The 20035-nt window shown below is 47.3% G+C and overlaps 1 protein-coding gene across 4 annotated transcripts in view; it reads right to left on the bottom strand.

The window, feature by feature from the left end:
- Positions 1 to 20035, bottom strand: part of MTCL1 (microtubule crosslinking factor 1) — a 126014-nt gene that overhangs the window by 4827 nt on the left and 101152 nt on the right. For all 4 annotated transcript variants that reach the window (XM_057526103.1, XM_057526101.1, XM_057526102.1 and 1 more), the window contains 5 exons: positions 15940 to 16107; positions 10786 to 11040; positions 5853 to 6149; positions 3965 to 3996; positions 927 to 2415 (listed from right to left, as the gene is read on the bottom strand). In XM_057526103.1, coding sequence (XP_057382086.1) covers positions 927 to 2415; positions 3965 to 3996; positions 5853 to 6149; positions 10786 to 11040; positions 15940 to 16107 — 2241 coding nt within the window. The remainder of the gene's footprint in view (positions 1 to 926; positions 2416 to 3964; positions 3997 to 5852; positions 6150 to 10785; positions 11041 to 15939; positions 16108 to 20035) is intronic.

Below are 20035 nucleotides of genomic sequence, written 5' to 3'. Positions count from 1 at the left end.
TCTGGGTTCCTGGTGGGTCAGGCCTCACCCCCAGGTCTACACATAAGGGTGTCTGACCAAGGGCTGGGAAACCTCCTCTGGCACTGCGTGAACGATAAGACCAACATCACCACCGTTTTCACCCCCGGCACCAGCATCTGGCTTTGTTTTATTTTGCTCATTCTTGCTGTGGTCCAGTTATACCCCATGTGGGTATGAGCGGGGCAGAATTCAAGATCGACTGATTTGCAAATAACCTTAAGGGGGGAGGGATACAATAATAATAATCACATAATAATATGTGACAATATGGATAATACGTGTGGTCATAGGTAACATAATAGGCGATGTTTAAGGGGATAAGGATTATAATCGCGTTGTATGATATCCATTCGTCTCACCTGGTTTTACTGCTAAGAGAATGCACGCACACAGAGAGAGTAATGGGATTTGTGAGACGTGAACCTGCTGTCTGCACTGAAGCCAGCGCTGGGATCCAGACACCCTTCCTGTAGGTCCTGACGAGAGGTGTTCTATGTCCACCCTGTCAAAACCCCCTCTCTTCATCACAGCTGGAGCAGAAAGCCTGATGTTGCCCACACACGCTCCCAGGACACAAACTCATACAGAAGGAGGGGAGATATGACCCCATGTGAAAAGCCCTGATAAACAGACAAGCATGGATCACTGAGGCCAGAGTGGAGGACCTGAGTCCGTCCCTGAGCTCCTTAAGAAAACCATCTCATGGTCCTCAGAGGATCACTGACGGCAATAAAACCAAGTTCTCTTTTAAGAAGCAGCTCAGGGTTTGCGTTCCTGCTTCTTCCATCCTCCCCTAAACCTCCTGAACTCACATAACCTGGTACAGCCCCAGGGTCAGCTGTGCTGACACTGAAAAGGACGAGCCGCAGGGGGAGGGGGTGGGATACTCAGCATCCTAACGTTACCTCGATGGACCCTGGCTCGGCTCTGACCGTCATTTCTCCCACAGGGCCGCTGCTGCTGAGACTGGGGGTGCCGTGGGCAGCCTGCCTCTGCTCCTCCTTTAAGGCGTGTTCCAACAGCTTCCGGTGGAGGATCCGGGCGACGTTCTCTGTGAGTGTGTAGCCGGGGGGAGCGGACAGGTCCTGCCTCGCGGGTGTGCCCTCTCCCCCTTCCTCCCTGCATGTCTCGGAGCCACCCCCGACCGGGCTGGGCGACCGGCCTCGGGAGCTGGGGCTCGTGTCCTGGCCTGGGCCCAGCTCCGGCAGGGGCTCTGCCGAACGAGACCGACTGGCGGCCCGCACCCCCTTCTGGAAGGGGTCCTGCACCATAGGGCTGTGGTCGATGATGCTGAAGAGGCTGGAGAGGCCGTCGTTGATGGCGGTGTGCACAGGGCTCTCCCGAGTGGTGGTAGAACGGGCCCAGGCCGACTCGCCGCAGCCCTTCGGGGCCAGCCCCGGGGAGGTCCTGCTGCTTGGCTGGTCCACTCTGGGAAGGGGCTTCCTCTGCAGCTTGGGAGACCCGTACTTGGGGGAGCAGCATGTGCGTTCAAACTTGGCCTGCACCTTCTCGATGGCGGGGGCCACCTGCCTGTTCCTGAGGCCGCGGGAGGGAGAGGACACGGGTGTGGTGCCACCCCCCGCCTTGGGCGTGAGACACTTGTGGGGGCTGCTGGTGACGGTGCTGCCCCGCAGGGCTTCGGTCTGCAGGCCGATGCTGATGGTCTGGACGGTCTGCGTCCCTGTCGTCCGGGACCCATTGGTCTGGCAGGCCGTGTCCTTGACCAGAGGCTCCCCGGGGCTGGAGCAGACGGCGCTGACGGAGAAGGCCACCTCCTTCATGTCATCACTCAGGTTCTTGGACATCTCCAGGCTGTGCAGCGGGGAGGAGAAACCGAGGGTGCTGTCGAGGGGCCAGAGCCCACCCTCCGTGTAGTCTCGGGGGTGCTTGGAGGGGGCACAGGGCCACCTGCTAAGAATGTGTTCAGAAGAGCCCCCCTTGGCGCCCCCCGGGCCCCCTCGGGCCCTGCCCTCACCGCCTGCCACCACGGTGCCATCCAGCCTCCGGATGGCGGGCGGGCTGTGCAGCATCCTCACCCCGGCCTGCTCGGCGCAGACGAGGCTCCGCGGGAGCTGCTTCTGGCAGTGCTCCGGGCTGGTCACGGTGTCCGTGGTCAGGGTGATGCTCGTGGTGAGGTACCAGGAGGAGTCGGAGAAAGGGTCGGTGCTGGCCTCGGAGCTCGCCCGACCCGCCTCGGTCCTGTCTGCCCAGGGGTCTGGGGGCCTGTCGTCCCAGCTCTTGCTGTTGAACTCCTCGATGTACTTGAGGTCATCTGGGGACAGGGGCGGGGTGACGTCCTCCTTGCTGCTGGTGGCGGGCAGGCCCTTCTCTGGCAGGAAGGGAGAGCCATCCATCAGGCGCTGGAACTCAGACATGGATGACACGGACACGGCCCTGGGGAGGGGAGAGGAGAGGTGTCAGCTGCCACTGGCCAGGGAGCCACGGCCCTGGAACCCCTGACCCAGCGCACCCTGTGTCCCGCCTGCATGCACAGTGCCTGTGTCTCCACCTGAAGGATCAGGACACGTGCCAGCTGCCTGATGTTTTCCACTCTGGGGCTGACCCTCTGGTGTCCAACAGGCTTTTATGGCTCTGGAATTGCTGCAGGAGCCTTGTATTGGTCAGAATTTACTACGACCGACCCTCAAAACCGTGGGAGAGGTGGGGCTCCGGGGCAGTCAGAGCTAAGCTCTAACCCTACTCGGCAGTATTCTAGTTCAGTGCCTGGATGCTCCACAGGAAGAAGGGAAGCCTGGCTGTGGCCCGGCCTCTCCACGTACTTGATGGGCGCCTTCAATGTCGGAGCTGCGGGAGCTTCCCGAGTTCCCGGCATTAGAGCAGGCGCGCATCCCACAGACGTGAACGCACCACAGTCCCAATCCAAACGAAACGAGCAGCGGGGAGGGAGAGATGCCACCACAAAGCGACTGTGACCTGAAGTCTTCTCCGCCCACGGGCCTCATCCTCTGTCGGCTTAAAGCACTAACAACAGTCTCTCCCAAGGCCAACGGAAGATGTGGAGGAGAGGAGGGCAGTGGAAGGTGTGATCAGGCTGGCGAATGATTTCAACACCATTTCAAACAGAAATACCCCCTGGCCCTGCCGAGACCCACCCACAGGCTCAGTCCTCCCCTTCCCTCTCTACTCAGTTTAAACAAATTTGCATATATGTGCCTTTTCAGACATGTCCCATCATACATATAAGGGTTACTAGAATATATGATTATGAACACCAACTACTTTATATTTACTTCAAGGATTACCGCCAGGAAATACTGTAATAAATTCTAGGAGAGCTTTTAAATGGTCAGTCTATAAAGTGTCTCATAACATATCAAGAGGGAGTTTTTTCAGACTTTAAATTAGAAGAAAGGGTTTCCACGGACTTTCAAAAACCATTTAACACAATCATCTCCTTATATACACAACACAACTCTAACCACACAGCTCTTACTGTGACACTAACACACACATGAACGCAGCATAGCACTGGCCTTTTTGTTGCTAATAATCTAAAATACCGTATTTATGAAATTAATAATAAAGCAACTACTTATCCAGAAGTTTTACTCTAAGTCATTTTTGAAGAGTGTCACAGTACACTGCAGTGACAAGATAGAATTTTAAGACCAGGTGGTTTTCTAAATTTTTGGTTGCATTGGGTCTTTGTTGCTGCGTGTGGGCTTTCTCTAGTTGCGGCGAGCAGGGGCTTCTCATTGCAGTGGCTTCTCTTGTTGCAGAGCAAGGGCTTCAGTAGTTGTGGCTCGAGGGCTCTAGAGCACAGGCTCAGTAGTTGTGGCATGTGGGATCTTCCCGGACCAGGGCTCAAATCCGTGTCCCCTGCATTGGCAGGCAGATTCCTAACCACTGTGCCACCAGGGAAGCCCAAGACCAGGAGGTTTTTACTGCAGTAGTCTACTATCATTTCATCAATCTTACTTACCTTTGAAGATTTCCCTTGTGATTTTCTTCTTCCTATAAAGAAGAAGTAAGTTTATCTGAATCGGTTAACATTGGCTGCCTGGGGGCCTTCAGGGTGCTAAGTGATTTGTTTTTCTCTTAGGACAATACCATTTAAAACATACATGGGAGCCAAGTTTGGGCCAGGAGTGCCTCTGCCTCTCAGCCCTTTGAAGTACAATAATGACACCAGAATCCAGGGGTGATGAGGGCTTAGAGCCTCTGAGTCCAGGGAGGGCCCACGTGAGTGAGAAAAATTGGCTATAAACCTCGTCACAGAGTGGCTCTCCTATGCTCCTCAGAGGGCATCACTAAGCATGTGAGCTTCAAAGCTGCCTCGTTAATGACTGAAAGTGTGTGTGAGTGAGAGAGAGAGAGAGAGAACACACACGCATGCAAGAGAGGAGGGGGAGAACAGGGAGAAGAAGGAGATGGAGGAGGAGGAGGAAGGGAAGACAAGGGTGAGAGCAAGTTAGGGGAGAGATGTCTCTTGGCCTCAGCCTGTCTATAGAAGTCGGTGTGAGAGGTATAGACTACTACATATAAAATAAATAAGCTACAAGGATGTATTGTACAGCACAGGGAATATTGCCAATATTTTATAATAACTAAAGGGAGCATAACCTTTAAAAATTGTGAATCAATGTTGTACACCTGCAACTTACATTGCAAACCAACTGTACTGCAATAAAAAATGCAAAAAAAAAGTCGGTGTGACGTCCTTAGAGGGCTCTTTGTTTTAAATATCGCCCTTGGGAATCAGGGAAGGTACAGTGACCTCTGCTAAAGAAGAGAACATGCACACACGGTCCTCCTGAGGACACCCCCATGTGGACCAGTCCTGAGGGAGCAAGGCCCAGTGAGCCTTCGAGGTATTGCGACTTGAGTCCTGGCACAGCAAACCACCTGAGCATCCCCCAGGGAGCCCTCCCTATGGGATCTGGCCACTGCTTTGAGATGGCATAGGAGACGTTGCCACTAGATCCCCGGGGTGGCATGCTGGCACTGTCACCTCTGCTGGGTACGGGTGCTGAGGAGAAGGCACTTGACCTCGCCGACCTGTGACTGAGGGTGATCCCCCACTTCAACATCCCTGCCTGACGGGCACCCTGTCTGCTGAGCATGTCAAATGACAGGTGCAACCACTGTGAGATTGGCTCACAGGTATGATTCCTAAAATCAATCTTTAAAACCCAGTTTTAAAAAAGTCATAACCAGAAAAACCCAATGCTGTGCTGTGGAGATTTCTGCACAGAGCTAAGCTCTTCTATTTGCTGATCTAAGTTACATAGGTTTCTAGTGTGGGATTTTTTTCCCTTTGCCCAAATAAGGTATTTATTGTATGTCATTGGTTAGTGACATTTGTTACTTTCTTTAAAGCAAATTTTTTTTCTGTTATTAATGTTTTCTGGAATCAGAAGGCCGTACTATGATTTTAAGAAAAGTTGCAGCTCTGCACTTCCCGGGATGATCTATTGGGTTTGCCAGAAAGTTTGTTTGGTTAATGAATACGTCGTTAAATAAAGTTCTTGCTGAAAATGAAAAATGTCTTATTTTTACTTAAAACTGAACGAACTTTTTGGTCAACCCAGTATTTCCTCTTGTGTTTCACTGGACACTCCCGTTCCTGAGACTCCCATTCACACAGGACACAAGCCCTGAATTTCTGAACCTGAGACAAGCGGCTAAGTGAAGCAGGGAGCCTGGGGTCAGAACCACCAAGCAAAGCTCCTGCATCATGAAGGGTTCGTTTTTACTGACCCCAGAGGCCGTGATATGCAAAACCAGGGGCCTGCGAGCCACTCGGCCGGCTTCCCAAGCCCCTGCCCTCGGTCCTGTCGCAGGTAATTACACCCCAAACCCAGGCTGACCTCGGGGAAGCAGTTCCTGAACTCCCTCTCGGGCTTGTGGTCTGGAGGCTCCTCTGGCTCGTCGTCCAAGGACAGGGCGTCCAAGTAGAGGTTCTCCCGGGCTGAGCACCTGTCCGATTCCTTCAGCTTGGACAGCGGCTGGTCCTCGAACGTGCTGGAGTTGGTGTCCATGCAGGGCCACATCCCCGTGGGGTGGGGGGCCCAGGGGCTCCCCGTGTGGGCACAGGGGCGGACATCGCCTTCCTTTTGATCACAGAGGAAACTGCCACCTCTCCGGGGACTGTTTTCTTTCTGCAACTTGAGGGTTTTAAAAATGAAAACAATTAGCCTCATTCTTCTGCCTGTTGCTCCCTTAAGGTCATGGTTTCTCCACAATTTGGAATTAACATATGGTCTATCTGAAAGACGGTGAGAAGTCTACGTTCTTAAAGTTCTGACCTTAATTTCAAAAATAACACATCACAAATGCTTTTTGAAAAGAAAAATCACAATTTTATATGGACTAGAAAAATCTGCATTAACCACATGCAAGCCAGCTCCTTCTGATGAGAATATGTTATTGTATATAACTTTGAGTACTGTGCTCACAGGAAATTATACATGTATTTTTTTAATCTAACATTACCAAATGACACATTTAGAACTCCCTTTTTGTAATTACCTTCAGAACGTAAGGCACACTCAGTGGAAAGCCATCAGTGATAGCAAACTTCTGAGGGTGAATTTGATTTTCCTAACTAGCAGGGTTTCTAAATAACAACAGAGCATGGTGGTCTCCAAATTATTTGAAATGGGTCCTACATAAATCCTGAGTGATCACCTGGGTTATAACCATTGGGTGTCGAAAACATCCTACACTTTGCTTGAGAGGATTAAAATTTAGCTACAGAGGTAATTAAAGATCTGGTATGACTAGAAAAAGAAACAAAAACATGAGCCACATAGTTTGGAGTCATACTTTTCTCTGACTTGGTAAATGCAAGCAGCAGCAGTGGGGAAACCTCAGGAGACCTAGAACCACTGTGTGTGGCTGGTCGTCTCAGCTCCGTGTCCCCACCTGTAAGAGGGGTGCCCCTCCCTCCGGGGCTGTGGGAGGGCTGCAGGCCGGGCCCAGCGTAAAGCTCACTGTTCGTCAGCAGGACCACCACTGACCCCCCTTGAGGCCTGCGTGATTCCTCGGGCCTGGGTGCACTGATGAGCGAACGCCTCATGTCCTCACAGCATGGGGGCCCTTCAAGAGGAGCCACCTGGAACCACAGGGACGGGCAGGGGCACGCGTGCCTGCAGTGCTCTCTCCTCGGAGGAGCCCTGAGGGGCTGCCCTGGACCCTGCCGGGCTCCCCTCCAAAACAGGCAGAAAGCACCTTTGACAGCTCGGCTCACGCACTCCACCGCCCTGGCTGCTCTTTGGACTTGAACTCAAAGGTGCGGGCGGCAGAAGTGGTGCTGAGACGGTGCCCGGAGGCTCTGACCCTCCCTTGGAAGCGCATTCATTTACCCTTTAACAAGGCATCTTTCACAAACTACACCTCCTGTCCTCACTCAAGCCTTCATCAGCAAGCTGGATAAGTGTGGCCTGTGTGTCGTAGGAAACAAAGCCATGAGGAGTCATGGGGACTTTTACTCATTTCTAGTAATTTCTGAGGTGGTGGAACCAGTCTCAGAGTATTATCTTCATTTTAGGAGACAGATGGAGATTCAAGCGGCTGGAGCTTAAATGTTAGAGTTTGAGGCAGAATCCCCGTTGAATTAGGGAACAAGCAAGTCACCGGGGGTTTCAGCTCAGCCCCCTCTGCTCTCTACCCCCTCCCCGGTGACATAGCTCTCAAAGATGCTAAATGCTTTCTTTTTTAAAAAAATGAAAAGGAAAGTTTTTTATTATGTTCATCTAATGCATGTCAGTGTGATTTAGTTTCAACATATGATCATCTCCAAGCTATTTCGGGCACAGAATTAAAATGCAAGAATCACATTTGAAGCTGTAAATGTGCACGGAGGGTGTGTGTGAAGAGGGGGGAGAATGACTACAGGGGAGAGCTATGATCCAGCACATTCTCACTCAGCAAAATGGGGTTTCAAAAATAAACCTGGGCAGCCAGGAGCAATGTGCACTAAAGCTGTGTTAGTTAGGTTCCCTAAAAATGAGCTGGAGTGGTTTCAGCTGGAGGTGTCTGCTGCCAAGATGCCTCTGCAGTGCTGACATAGAATAAAAGGTCCCTAAAGATAGGGTTTCCTAGGAGAGTCATTTCAAACCAGGCATCGGCACCTACTGTACTTAGAGTCCTGCAGTAGAACAACTTATAAAGCAAACACCAAATTTACAAGATTTGCAGGCAACAATAAACCCTTGAGAATGTCACTTTACCTGACAAGAAAAAAGGTTACTTTGTACACAGGTTTTAAAAGAACAGCCTTTCATGCTGTAGAGGTAACTGATTTAAGGAAGTCACTGGAAGAAGAATGGAGTGACATGTGAGCTTTCGTTTAGTTCTTTAACACAGCCAACTCCCAAGGCCTCTGCAGGCTAACTGGGACTGAACAATTCAGAGGAGAAATGTAGTGTAACTCCAGGAAAGTTAACTCTCACCCATCAGATCTGGGTTGAGACAGATGCTGATAAGATAGATGGTGTGTGTTACGTGACCTTAACCACATTCCCACAGTCATTCGTCATATCAAATGCCTCACATGGCACAGAAATTATGTAGGAATTCAACACCACCAGGCAAGTACGAAGCATGTGTTCTCAAAGTGGAAAATGGATTTAGTGTTACTTCTCTCACCATCTGTATTAGGTCATCACAGACAAGGTTACACGGCCCACCATGTAGTCAGATATGGAGGGGCATACGTTATGAAGAATGTTTGTCTACGTGTCTTGTTTATCTACGGAACGTGCAGCTAAAAGTTAAATGAATGAACAACTCAATAACTGATTTAAAAAAAAAATCTACACACACTACACTTTAGCCAATTTCCTCTTTTACAGAGGATGCCTATAACTGCTTTTCCTCATTTTCAGGGTTGGGTACTGTGATTTTTTAAATGTCAAATATTTGGGGGGGAAGGCTGGATTTATTTTTGAAAGCCACAATTGCATATCTGAAGCATCAACAAAACCCTCTTCTAAAAACAGCAATGAAATCATTGTACAAAGCCTGCGGGATCCACCACACAGATTTCAGGAACAGATGAATGAACGCCCAGAACCCACGTGTCTCGAGTCCATTTTGCTCAAAGATGTTAAGGCTGTCATCGTGGTAGGGCCATGGCAGTAGTGACAGTCTGGAAATGGAGTTCAGCCCCTGCCCACTCATCTTTCCAAAGATAGTCTTAAAATGGGGTGGCTGCTCATCCCTAGGGCATTAACTCTTCGAACACTGAATGTCACTGGATGTCTTACTAATTTTTCCTTTACTAGAAATTCCTCATTCCCCAAAGTAAAATGAAGCCCTTAAAGACTTGCTTAACTTACATCCAAGGTGTGACTTCCAAAATGAAGCCATGATGAGACCAACAAGCCTACAGCTCACGGGCAAAGGGGATGATGACGATGGCCTTGCTGGGGTGCGGGAGGGACAGTGTGTGTGGTCCTGGAGGGACGGCCAGGAGGGACCCTCCCTGATAACGAGGTACCTGGAGGAGCCAGGATACCGGTTAACCAACATTGGATGAATCCGTGACCACTTTGTAAGAGTACGTGCTGCATCTGCCCCTACAATTCCCACCCGACAGCTGATCCTCTGCATAGGGCACAGGCGCACGGGATTTAAGACAGAAGATTCTTCTCAGGTGCCGCATTTCTAGGCCAAACAGGAAGTGGCCAACTTTCCTTCGATAGAATTTGGGGAATTTTGAAATGAGCCAGATCATCTACCAGTCTGGTGACTCAGCTGTGTGAGTAACCAAACCCAGGAAGGACGTCGGGCCTCTTTATGTGCAGTGCACTTCTGCTCAGAGGTTTCAGAGCCGTTCCTGATCCTTTTCAGTTCTCTCTCCCTCGCCCCCTCCCTTCTCCGCAGTGAGCAGAAACAGACCTTTGCCACTGCACCTGCAGAACACAGGTCCCATGTCTAGGGATAATACAGCACATTTTCCAAAAGGCAGCATGGATATTTATAATAGAATAATGAGGTTATTTTTCCTGCATTCAGTTTGATGAATACATTTCCTTGAGGCCTCCTGAATTTATAAGTGTGACAGGCTGAACTACAGTGTATGCTATGTCAAAATCCAGCCAGGGTAGAATCCCAGTCCTTCATCAGTTTCATGTGAAAATTTAATTTGTGCACTACTCAGGCAGGACTGCAGCTACGCAAACTTTCCTAAGTCTGACGCAAGGCAGGGAATGATTATCTCTAGAACAACAACTCCCCCTTTCCCACAGAACTCATATGCATTTTTCAATGTTTGTTTAGCTGAAGATGATGAACAATCAGTCACTTCCCCTGACTGTGTCCTGTCTAATTAGAGCTCTGCAAGATCCACAGCAGGTGCAAACAGCCTGACTTCCTACTGAATTCAGCAATTTCTTTACTAATGGACAACAATTCCATTCAAGCTGAAGCAGTCACCATGACCGCATCTTTAGTGGCAGACTTAAAAACTAGTTTGCTTTTTGGTAGAAATCACTTCCTAAGGCCTGAAATAATCTCATCTCTCAAGTTTAGTCTTTAAACACCTTTAAAAAGTTACCCCCCAACCGTACACACACAGGGAAGTTACCCACAGACTTTGCAATGAAAAGGTCTGTGTCATGGGAGGGCTGAGCCTAGGTCTCCAACACCAGAACTCCTAGGATTTCTTCTTCCTCCTCTGGAAGCCCCTACATCAGCCTGAATGCAGCAGAGACCTCCGAGCTGTCTGATTTTCCCCTTCTGAGTGTTCTGATTTCCAGGTCAGGCATCTCCGCCTCCTCCCTGGGGCATCCTCACCTGTTCGATTCTCCACAGGAGCTCCTTCTCCTGCCGCCCCCACTCCTGCCGCTCCCGGTCCAGGCGGTCGAGAAGCTCTACCTTCTCCCGGTTCCAGTTCTTCTCGCTGTGGTGGATCTGCCATCGCAGGTCCATGACTAGCCCATGACTGGCGGCCAGGAGCTTCTGCTGTGCCTCCCTCTCCTTCCTGAACACCCCTTTGCTGTCAGCAGAGGAGCCCGGGTCTCCCAAGCTTTTCTCAGTCTTCGCTTCCAGCTGTCAAGGAGAACAGACTTAGGAACTTAGTCCCTGACAGTCTCGCAGTAGTAGGTGAAGAAAATCTCAGCACTCTCATGTATTATCCCTGGAAACATGTTTAAACCAAGATCTGACCCGTCTTATGGAGGAAGCACTTTTCATCTTTAAAGTCCTAATTAAAAACATCTGACATGGGAGAAAATATTTGTAAACAAAGCAACTGACAAAGGATTAATCTCCAAAATATACAAGCAGCTCATGCAGCACAATATCAAAAAACCAAACAACCCAATCCAAAAATGGGCAGAAGACCTAAACAGACATTTCTCCAAAGAAGATATACAGATTGCCAACAAACACATGAAAGGATGCTCAACATCACTAATCATTAGAGAAATGCAAATCAAAACTACAGTGAGTATCACCTCACACCGGTCAGAATGGCCATCAAAAAATCTACAAACAGTAAATGCTGGAATGGGTGTGGAGAAAAGGGAACCCTATTGCACTGTTGGTGGGAATGTAAATTGATACAGCCACTATGGAGAACAGTAGGGAGGTTCCTTAAAAAACTAAAATTAGAACTACCATATGACCTAGCAATCCCACTACTGGGCATATACCCTGAGAAAACCATAATTCAAAAAGAGATGTGTACCACAATGTTCATTGCAGCTCTGTTTACAATAGCCAGGACATGGAAGCAACCTAAGTGTCCATCGACAGATGAATGGATAAAGATGTGGCACATATATACAATGGAATATTACTCGGCCATAAAAAGAAACGAAATTGAACTATTTGTAGTGAGGTGGATGGACCTAGAGTCTGTCATATATACAGAGTGATGTAAGTCAGAAAGAGAAAAATATTGTATGCTAACACATATATATATGGAATCTTAAAAAAAAAAAAAAAGTGGTTCTGATGAACCTAGGGGCAGGACAGGAATAAAGACGCAGACATAGAGAATGGACTTGAGGACATGGGGAGGGGGAAGGGTAGGCTGGGACGAAGTGATAGAGTAGCACTGACATATATACACTACCAAATATAAAATAGCTAGCTAGTGGGAAGCAGCTGCATGGCACAGGGAGATCAGCTCGGTGCTTTCTGACCATCTAGAGGGGTGGGATAGGGAGGCTGGGAAGGAGACACAAGAGGGAGGGGATATGGGGATATATGTATACATATGGCTGATTCACTTTGTTGTACAGCAGAAACAAACACAACATTGTAAAGCAATTATACTCCAATAAAGACGTTAAAAAAAAAAAAATCTTGACGGAGTCACACAGAAGGTGAAGCAGTGAATCCACCCAGCTTCCCAGAGTCTGCTTCTTGCTCTCCTTCCCAACTGTGAGTCACCACATCTCTTGCCTGTCCTGCTGTACAGCTCCTTGCGGGCAGGCACGTGTCTGCCCCTACATCCTTAGCCCCCATGTGGAACCTGGTGATGGGACAGTGATGTAACCTAGCAGTCTGTAATAACGCCCAGGAGATTAAAGACCAAAAACTAACAAGCAAGCAAAAGAACTCCCATCTAGACATCACATGCAAACTGCTGAAAACCAAAGAGGAAACCTTGGAGGCAGACAGTACACACGGAGGTGCACAGATGAGAATGACAGCAGACCTGTCCTCGGAAAGTATGTAAGTCAGGGGAAAATGAAGTGACATCTTGAAAGGGCTGGAGGGGGGAAATGTCGACCTCAACAGAATTCTGTACTCAGCAACAGCATCTTTCAAAAATAATAGAAGAAAAATGCTTTTTCAACAAATGAAAACTTTAAAGCAGGCTTACATTTCAAGAAATGACAGAGGAAATTTTCAGGCACAAGGAATATGATATCAACAAACACTTTGATCTGCACAAAAAATGAACACTGGAAATGACCTAAATAAATGCAAATATAACTCATTTTCTCCTGTTTTTAACTGCTTTAGAATACTACTGAGTGTCTAGAAATAGTTGCACTGTATTTTGTGTTTACAGACTGTGTAGAAGTAAACTGTCTGACAACAGCACAGAGGACAGGAGGAGGGAATTGGGGGTGTACTGTTGTTGGTGAATGTGATAAATTGTAGTGAAAGAGTCATGAACATAAAGATGTATCCTTTTGCCTAGTCTAGTTCAGCAGATCCCTGAAGTCTACCCATGGACCCATGTTAATCCGTTTCAATTCTAATGGTTTCTAATCCATTCTCTACCTCGATACCAGAATAACTTCTTAAAAATGCAAGTCAAAATGCTTTACTCCCATGATGAAATCAGGATTAACGTTTCAACTCTTTGGCGATTCTGCTTTCCACTCGTGTGTGACAAGGTGCAGCTCCGCTGGTGTGCCACGCCCCTTTCTGCACGATGTCCCTTTTTTGTCCGAAACACGGTTTCTCTCCTTTTCCATGTGCCCACTCCTGTTCATCCTCTGAGATTCATTCTAAGCAGGGCTTTCACAGACAACCCTTCCCTGAACCCTCAAGCCGAGGTGTGTGCCCTGCATGCCCCCCCATCCCTGAGAGCCTGTGTACAGGCCTAGCGAGGCACTTACCACACTAGTACTATCTGTGGCCCTTGTCTGGTCTCCCACTGCACTGAGAACCCTTTCAAGATCTGTCTTATTTGTTGGGGGATCCCTGGCAGTTAGAGCAAGGTCTGACCTAGGAGTCAGTTGAAGGAATCACAGATTTGGGAACTGACAGAAGATGGCCTCCACTGAGAGAAAATACTTCACTTTTGGGAGAATTCAACGGTTTTGCATTTAAGTAGAAAAGGATAAAGATGAGTGAGCTGGCATCAGCCCACATCCATCATTCCCCAGGCTCCAAATGTTTGAGAAACTCTTAAACAATTTGGGGCAGAAGACTAAATCTTTACCTATTACCACCTGGCTTCTGGGTTTGAAGTCCTAGCTTTATTTCTTGGTGTTTAGTGATTCCCCCCGAGGCTTTATTTGTAGCAAATGTGTGGGTGGACACCAGGTTCCTCTAAAACAAAGATGAAAGGTTTTGAAGCTGGCTCAAGTCAAAGATTATGCCTCCTCTTTTTAGCTACACTTACATCTCTGAAAATATTTAGGTTTTTCCACTATAAACATAGTTTTAAGTAAGTTTAAAGGCAGCTCATCAGAATGTCCTTACTCATTTCTTCTCCACTGCCAGCTCTTCAGGCTGTGAACTAAGATAAACAGAAAATCTAGTAAGAACCTCCTACCCAGCAATAGGCAAGATTCATAACTGGGTTAGCAGCTGCATCCCTTGTCTAGCCTGGCCCGGTGCTTTGGTCCAGCTGTGCTTTGCTGCTTCCCCTGCAGAGGAGGCTATGCCTGTGCTCCACCCAGGGCTATAAGCCGGACACCACTGCTCCCTTGGACCAGGCAGCAGTGCTCGTGAACTTGTGGGCACCACGGGAGCTGTCTTCTTTTGACAGGACAGGCCCTTTAATCTTTTATCAAGGCCATTTGGGAGATGTCTTCTTTCAAGTTGCAAGTTTTTTCTTTCATGACTGAGCCAATTCATACAAAGTTTTGATTACTTCATGGTTTGCCTCAAAACAGGGCCTAGAAAATAGATTATCAAGGACGCGCAGACCTTTCCTCCCTTATCGTGATCAAGGGGCTGGAAGAAACCTGGAGAAGCAATCTGAGCGAGCAGGCCCTACATGGGAAGTGACATGGCTTTCAAAGATTTCCAGGGAGAAAGCACTTAGAAAACAGCGTTCCTGGCTCAGCCCGATCTTAACGACCAGGGCCGGTGTCTCAAATCCCTGAGAGGCTCTGCTCTCTTGTGGGCGGTGGAGGCAGTAACCTGCTGTCAGCTCCAGTCACACTAAAGGCTCTGTGATCTGAGACGACACGCTTCCTCTGGGCCTCGGGCGCCTTCCGTGTAAATAAGGACACTGAAATTGATCAGACTTCTAGGGCTGTAGTGGGAGGTCTACAAGCTCTTTCTGGTATTGGGAGAAGTCTAACGGAAAGTATTCATTTCCTTTTTTCAGAGGTAACTAAACCACAATCTGCTTTTTCTTTGCCCCTGTCTGAATTCTGTCAGTGCACTCTGATCACATTTTCACCCTGGCCGTGCTTCCGTGGCGCTAAAGACAGCCTTGCTCCCTTCTCCCCACCTCCTCACCAACACTTGCTATTTCTAGTTTTCCTGATAAGAACCATTCCAACAGGTGTGAGGTGACAGCTCATTGTGGTTTTGATTTGCATTTCCCTGATGATTAATGATGTAGAACATCTTTTCATGTATCTTGTTATCTGAAGAAAACGAAAACACTAATGCAAAAAGATATCCCCCATGTTCATAGCAGCACTATTTACAATAGCCGAGAAATAATGCACAACCTAAGTGTTCATCGACAGATGAATGGATAAAGAAGATGTGGTACATTTGTATAATGGAATACTACTCAACCACGAAAAAGAATGAAATAATGCCATTTGCAGCAACATGGATGGACCCCAAAGGCATTATGCTAAGTGAAATAAGTCAGAGAAAGATAAATACTGTATGATTTCTGGTATATGTGGACTCTATAAATATTATTATAAATGAAGCCAAGCTCAGAGATACATGGAACAAATTGGGGGTTGCCAAGGGGAAGGGGGCGGGGAATGGGTGAACTCTTTTTGCTTTTAGTTTAAATAAATTGAATAATAATAATAAAAAGAGACAACCTTGCTCTACACAGAATGGGAAAATAAATGCTACTTTTGAAATGCTGCTGGGTTGGGGCAGTGTTCCAGATCTGGGAGAGGTAATAGGAGGGAAAAGACAGCACTGTGGGAAGGCGGGGACTTTCTGGGGTGGCAGAGGCAGCTGCTCCCAGCTTTCTCCTCGCACCCTCTTTCCCTGGCACACCCTGGGATCCGGACCCTCCCCACGGTCGGAGCGGAACCCTGGCGGCCGTACCTGCTCCAGGCGGCAAGTGAGCGCGGCCCACTCCACATCCCAGGAGGCCTTGTCACCGGCATATTGTTGCTGCAGCCGCCGCCGTGCACGTTCGTCCTCCCACAGCTCCACACGCAGCTCCTCCAGCAGCGCCTTGAGCGCGCAGAACAGCGGCTGGTTCTCTGCCACCTGCAGGGACACCGGGCGGCTCTGCCATCTCACAAGGGTGAGGACAGGAGGCTGGCAAGCAAAGGGGCACTGGTGCCGGGCTGTCTCCAAGGTGGGTGGGAGGGAATCTGCACAGTTAGTGGGAGAGCCGGGTCCACTGATCGCCTGCAGGATCTGGGGCTGACACTGCCAAGGGCTCATTGGATTAGGATGCTAGCACCACAGGAACCCGGAGCAGAGACGGGAGGAAGCTGTGGGAGGCCAGGGGGAGCCAAGCCAGGGCTGCCAGGACACTCTGCTTGACTTCAGATGTCCCGGCTCTGGTTGAGGAGCAGAAATAATGAGATACCTACACTCACGTATGTATGCTATCATTTGAGTGCCAGCTGTTGAACCAGAAGGGAATTAATAAAGGGCTTATGTCTCTTATCAACATAGGTGGTCATACTCAGACTCGTAGTTACTGAGAGGTCATATATTACAATATATGACAAGCATAGTCATGGGGTGGGGGTGACTTTTGAGGTTTAACAATTAAAGCCAAAAGTAGAGGGTGTGGAAAAAAGGGAACCCTCTTGCACTGTTGGTGGGACTGTAAATTGATACAGCCACTATGGAGAACAGTAGGGAGATTCCTTAAAAAACTAAAAATAGAACTACCATACGACCCAGCAGTCCCACTACTGGGCATATACCTTGAGAAAACCATGATTCAAAAAGAGTCATGTAACACAATGTTCATTGCAGCTCTATTTACAATAGCCAGGACATGGAAGCAACGTAAGTGTCCATCGACAGATGGATGTATAAAGAAGATGTGGCACATATATATACAATGGAATATTACTCAGCCATAAAAAGAAACGAAATTGAGTTATTTGTAGTGAGGTGGGTGGACCCAGAGTCTGTCATACAGAGTGAAGTAAGTCAGAAAGAGAAAAACAACGTATGCTAACATATATATATGGAATCTAAAAAAAAAAAATTGTCATGAAGAACCTAGGGGTAGGACAGGAATAAAGATGCAGACGTAGAGAATGGACTTGAGGACACGGGGAGGGGGAAGGGTAAGCTGGGACGAAGTGAGAGTGGCATGGACATATATACATTACCAAATGTAAAATAGCTAGTGGGAAGCAGCCGCATAGCACAGGGAGATCAGCTCGGTGCTTTGTGACCACCTAGGGGGGTGGGATAGGTAGGGTGGGAGGGAGACGCAAGAGGGAGGAGATAATGGGGATATATGCATATGTATAGCTGATTCACTTTGTTATAAAGCACAAACTAACACACCACTGTAAAGCAATTATACTCCAATAAAGATGTTTAAAAAAAAAAAGCCAAAGGTAAATGGTTAACTTGTTCGTGAAGGCTTCCTCGTGGTCCCCCGAGATAGAATCACTGTCCCTCTCTTTTCTGCTCACTAATGGCAGGAAGAACCACTGCACCTACTTGTTTATCCTGTTCCTCCCCTGTCCCCCAGATCTGTAAGTTGTGGGAGGAGACAGTGCTTAGCTCATGGGAAGCATGCAAACAAGTCTGATAAATGAAGAATGGATTTTTATTACTAATCTGCTTATACCTAACTTAAAAGATTTTATATTTTCTAAAACCAGTCCAGCCCTTTGGACACACATTTCAAAACCATGATTGCTATCTTAGTATGCTTCAGCATGGGCATTTTTTCAGAAAGGTTTGGCCAAATGAATTTATACACACTGAATCAATTATGGTACCTGGATGATAAAAGCCACACGAGCCCATCTCTTCCAATCACACAGAAAACACTAAAAGCCTATCTCGAGCTCCCAGACCGGTCTCAGGGAAATCCTGTTTGGTATATTTATGAGGCAGGAAAAATAAAAGCTCTCTCAGTCCTGCTGGAGGCAGGTTGTCTGTAATATGGGAAGACAGAGAATCCCCTGTATGGTAAACCTCCAGTGCCGGGGCAGCGAGGAGTGGACCTCCAGCCTGGGATATGCATGCCCATCAGCCTTCTGTCCTCCATCAGCTCGAGAGCCAATCGTGCTTCTAAAACCATCTAGTCAGTGCACGAAACATACATGTACATATACAAAAATGGCTAACTGCATTTGGGGAGAATTTGAGATACTTCGCATATGTTTGGATTTAAATAAATTTGAGGTAGAAAAGAGAAATTCCTTAACATGAGATTTATCACTGAAAACACCATAGTTTTCTCCATAGTTTACCTGAAGAGTTTTAATATTAGATACAGTAGACTTTTGGTTGAGTGGAATGGTCTGTTTGTTAGCATTTATTGCTCCTTGATTTTTCTCACCTTGAACAGCAATTTTCACTTTTAGCTTTGAGATGAAAGGCACTAAGAGGACAATTCAGTTAACATTTGCAAAACTCAGCAGATAGAGAACATTCTAAAAATCCTGCATGTTCTTTCCAACCATCTGAATATAAGTAAATTACCTCTATTCTCAACGAGATGCTCATAAAATGTGTGAAATTGTATTGATAATAAATGCAGAAGTTCCTTTCAGCTCTACACCAAAAGTATTTAAAAATGATATAAGTGCAAATGAGTGACAAGACGTGCTGCAACAGTCTTTTCACAAATACACATCTCCCTAAGTACAGAATTTGTTCGCTGAAAAATTAGATATGGTTTATGATAGATTTGATTTTTTCATCTTTGGATTTTAAATTTTTTTAAAAAATCACTATTCAAGTCAAACAGTTTTAAGCATAAAATACTAATAATTTTGATCCACTCTTTGGAGTAGTCTCATTTTCACTTTAGAAAAAGCAGAAAACCACATAATAAATTCTTATGTTATTAATAACTCCCTGTGAAGCCCAAGTTGTGTATGTGGTCAGCTGTGGGCTTCTTAGGCATATAACAAACAGCCGTGACAACATTAGGACCAGAACTTTGTGCTCCTTGAAAGCAGGGTTCACATGACAGTCCTTTTGCAGATTGAAAATTTGCTTCCTCTGGAAGTAAGTACTTTTTGGCATTAGCAGATATCAGATTAAATAAAATTAAGCCTTAATGTTTTCATGCACATTTGGGTCAGAGTAATCAACATAATGTCCTGTTAATACCAATATTATATTTAATCATCATGGAATGAGCTCAAAATTGCTTCGGGGTGAGGGTGGCCAAAGGGAACAAGAGCCCAGAGAATTGATGCTATTTGGTACCTGTTCCCATGGTCACCCGGGAGCAGCAATGTGGCCTGGCAAGCAGCCAGCCTAGCTCTGCCACTGGAGAACAATGGCAAGAGCTGATGTCCAAGGGAATGAGCCATAGATGGGCATGATCCTTCCAAATGACTGTTACACACACAAAAACCCAATGATGGTAACTAATGCTAATGGTTTCTAATGGGCCAGGGTGTGTTAATCATTCACCTACAGAACCTTGCTTGCATCTCACATCTATCCTGAGTGCACACTGTCACGTGCCTGTGTTACAGGGGAGGAACCACAGTGACAGGTGACCTGTCTGGCCGTGAGGAAGTGTGGAGCCCAAGTGCAATCCAGGCCTGTGCCACCTGAGGCCAGACAAGCCCACCAACATATGTGAATTCTGGCATCATACCCTACCCGGGCTTTTTTTTTTTTTTTTTAAGATGCCTAATCTCTGTGAAGCAAATTCCATCCCCCCACATCAGGAGAAATAATAATAGTGAGCCATCCTGAAAGAATGCCTAGAAGTTACTCCTCTCACTTTTTCTCTCAGTGGTGGCCCTTTGCTGGGCTATGTTTTTGGTAAAAAGACCCAAATCAAGTCGAGAATGGAATCAAGACTCTGGTCCATTTCGAGGTCTTCAGGTGAAAGTCCTCTTGGATACAGAGCTTTCTGAACCTTCTGTGCCAGGGGCCCGGCTCTGCAACCTTTTAACTTATATATCTGGTAAGTGTGGTCAATTAAAAAGACCAACTTTTCAATCTCCTTAAGATCAGCTGA

Source organism: Balaenoptera acutorostrata, chromosome 13 (genome assembly GCF_949987535.1).
Source record: "Balaenoptera acutorostrata chromosome 13, mBalAcu1.1, whole genome shotgun sequence".
Taxonomy (NCBI): Eukaryota; Metazoa; Chordata; class Mammalia; order Artiodactyla; family Balaenopteridae; genus Balaenoptera; species Balaenoptera acutorostrata.
The sequence above is the reverse complement of the archived record's forward strand: the minus strand, read 5'-3'. Positions and strand labels throughout refer to the sequence as shown.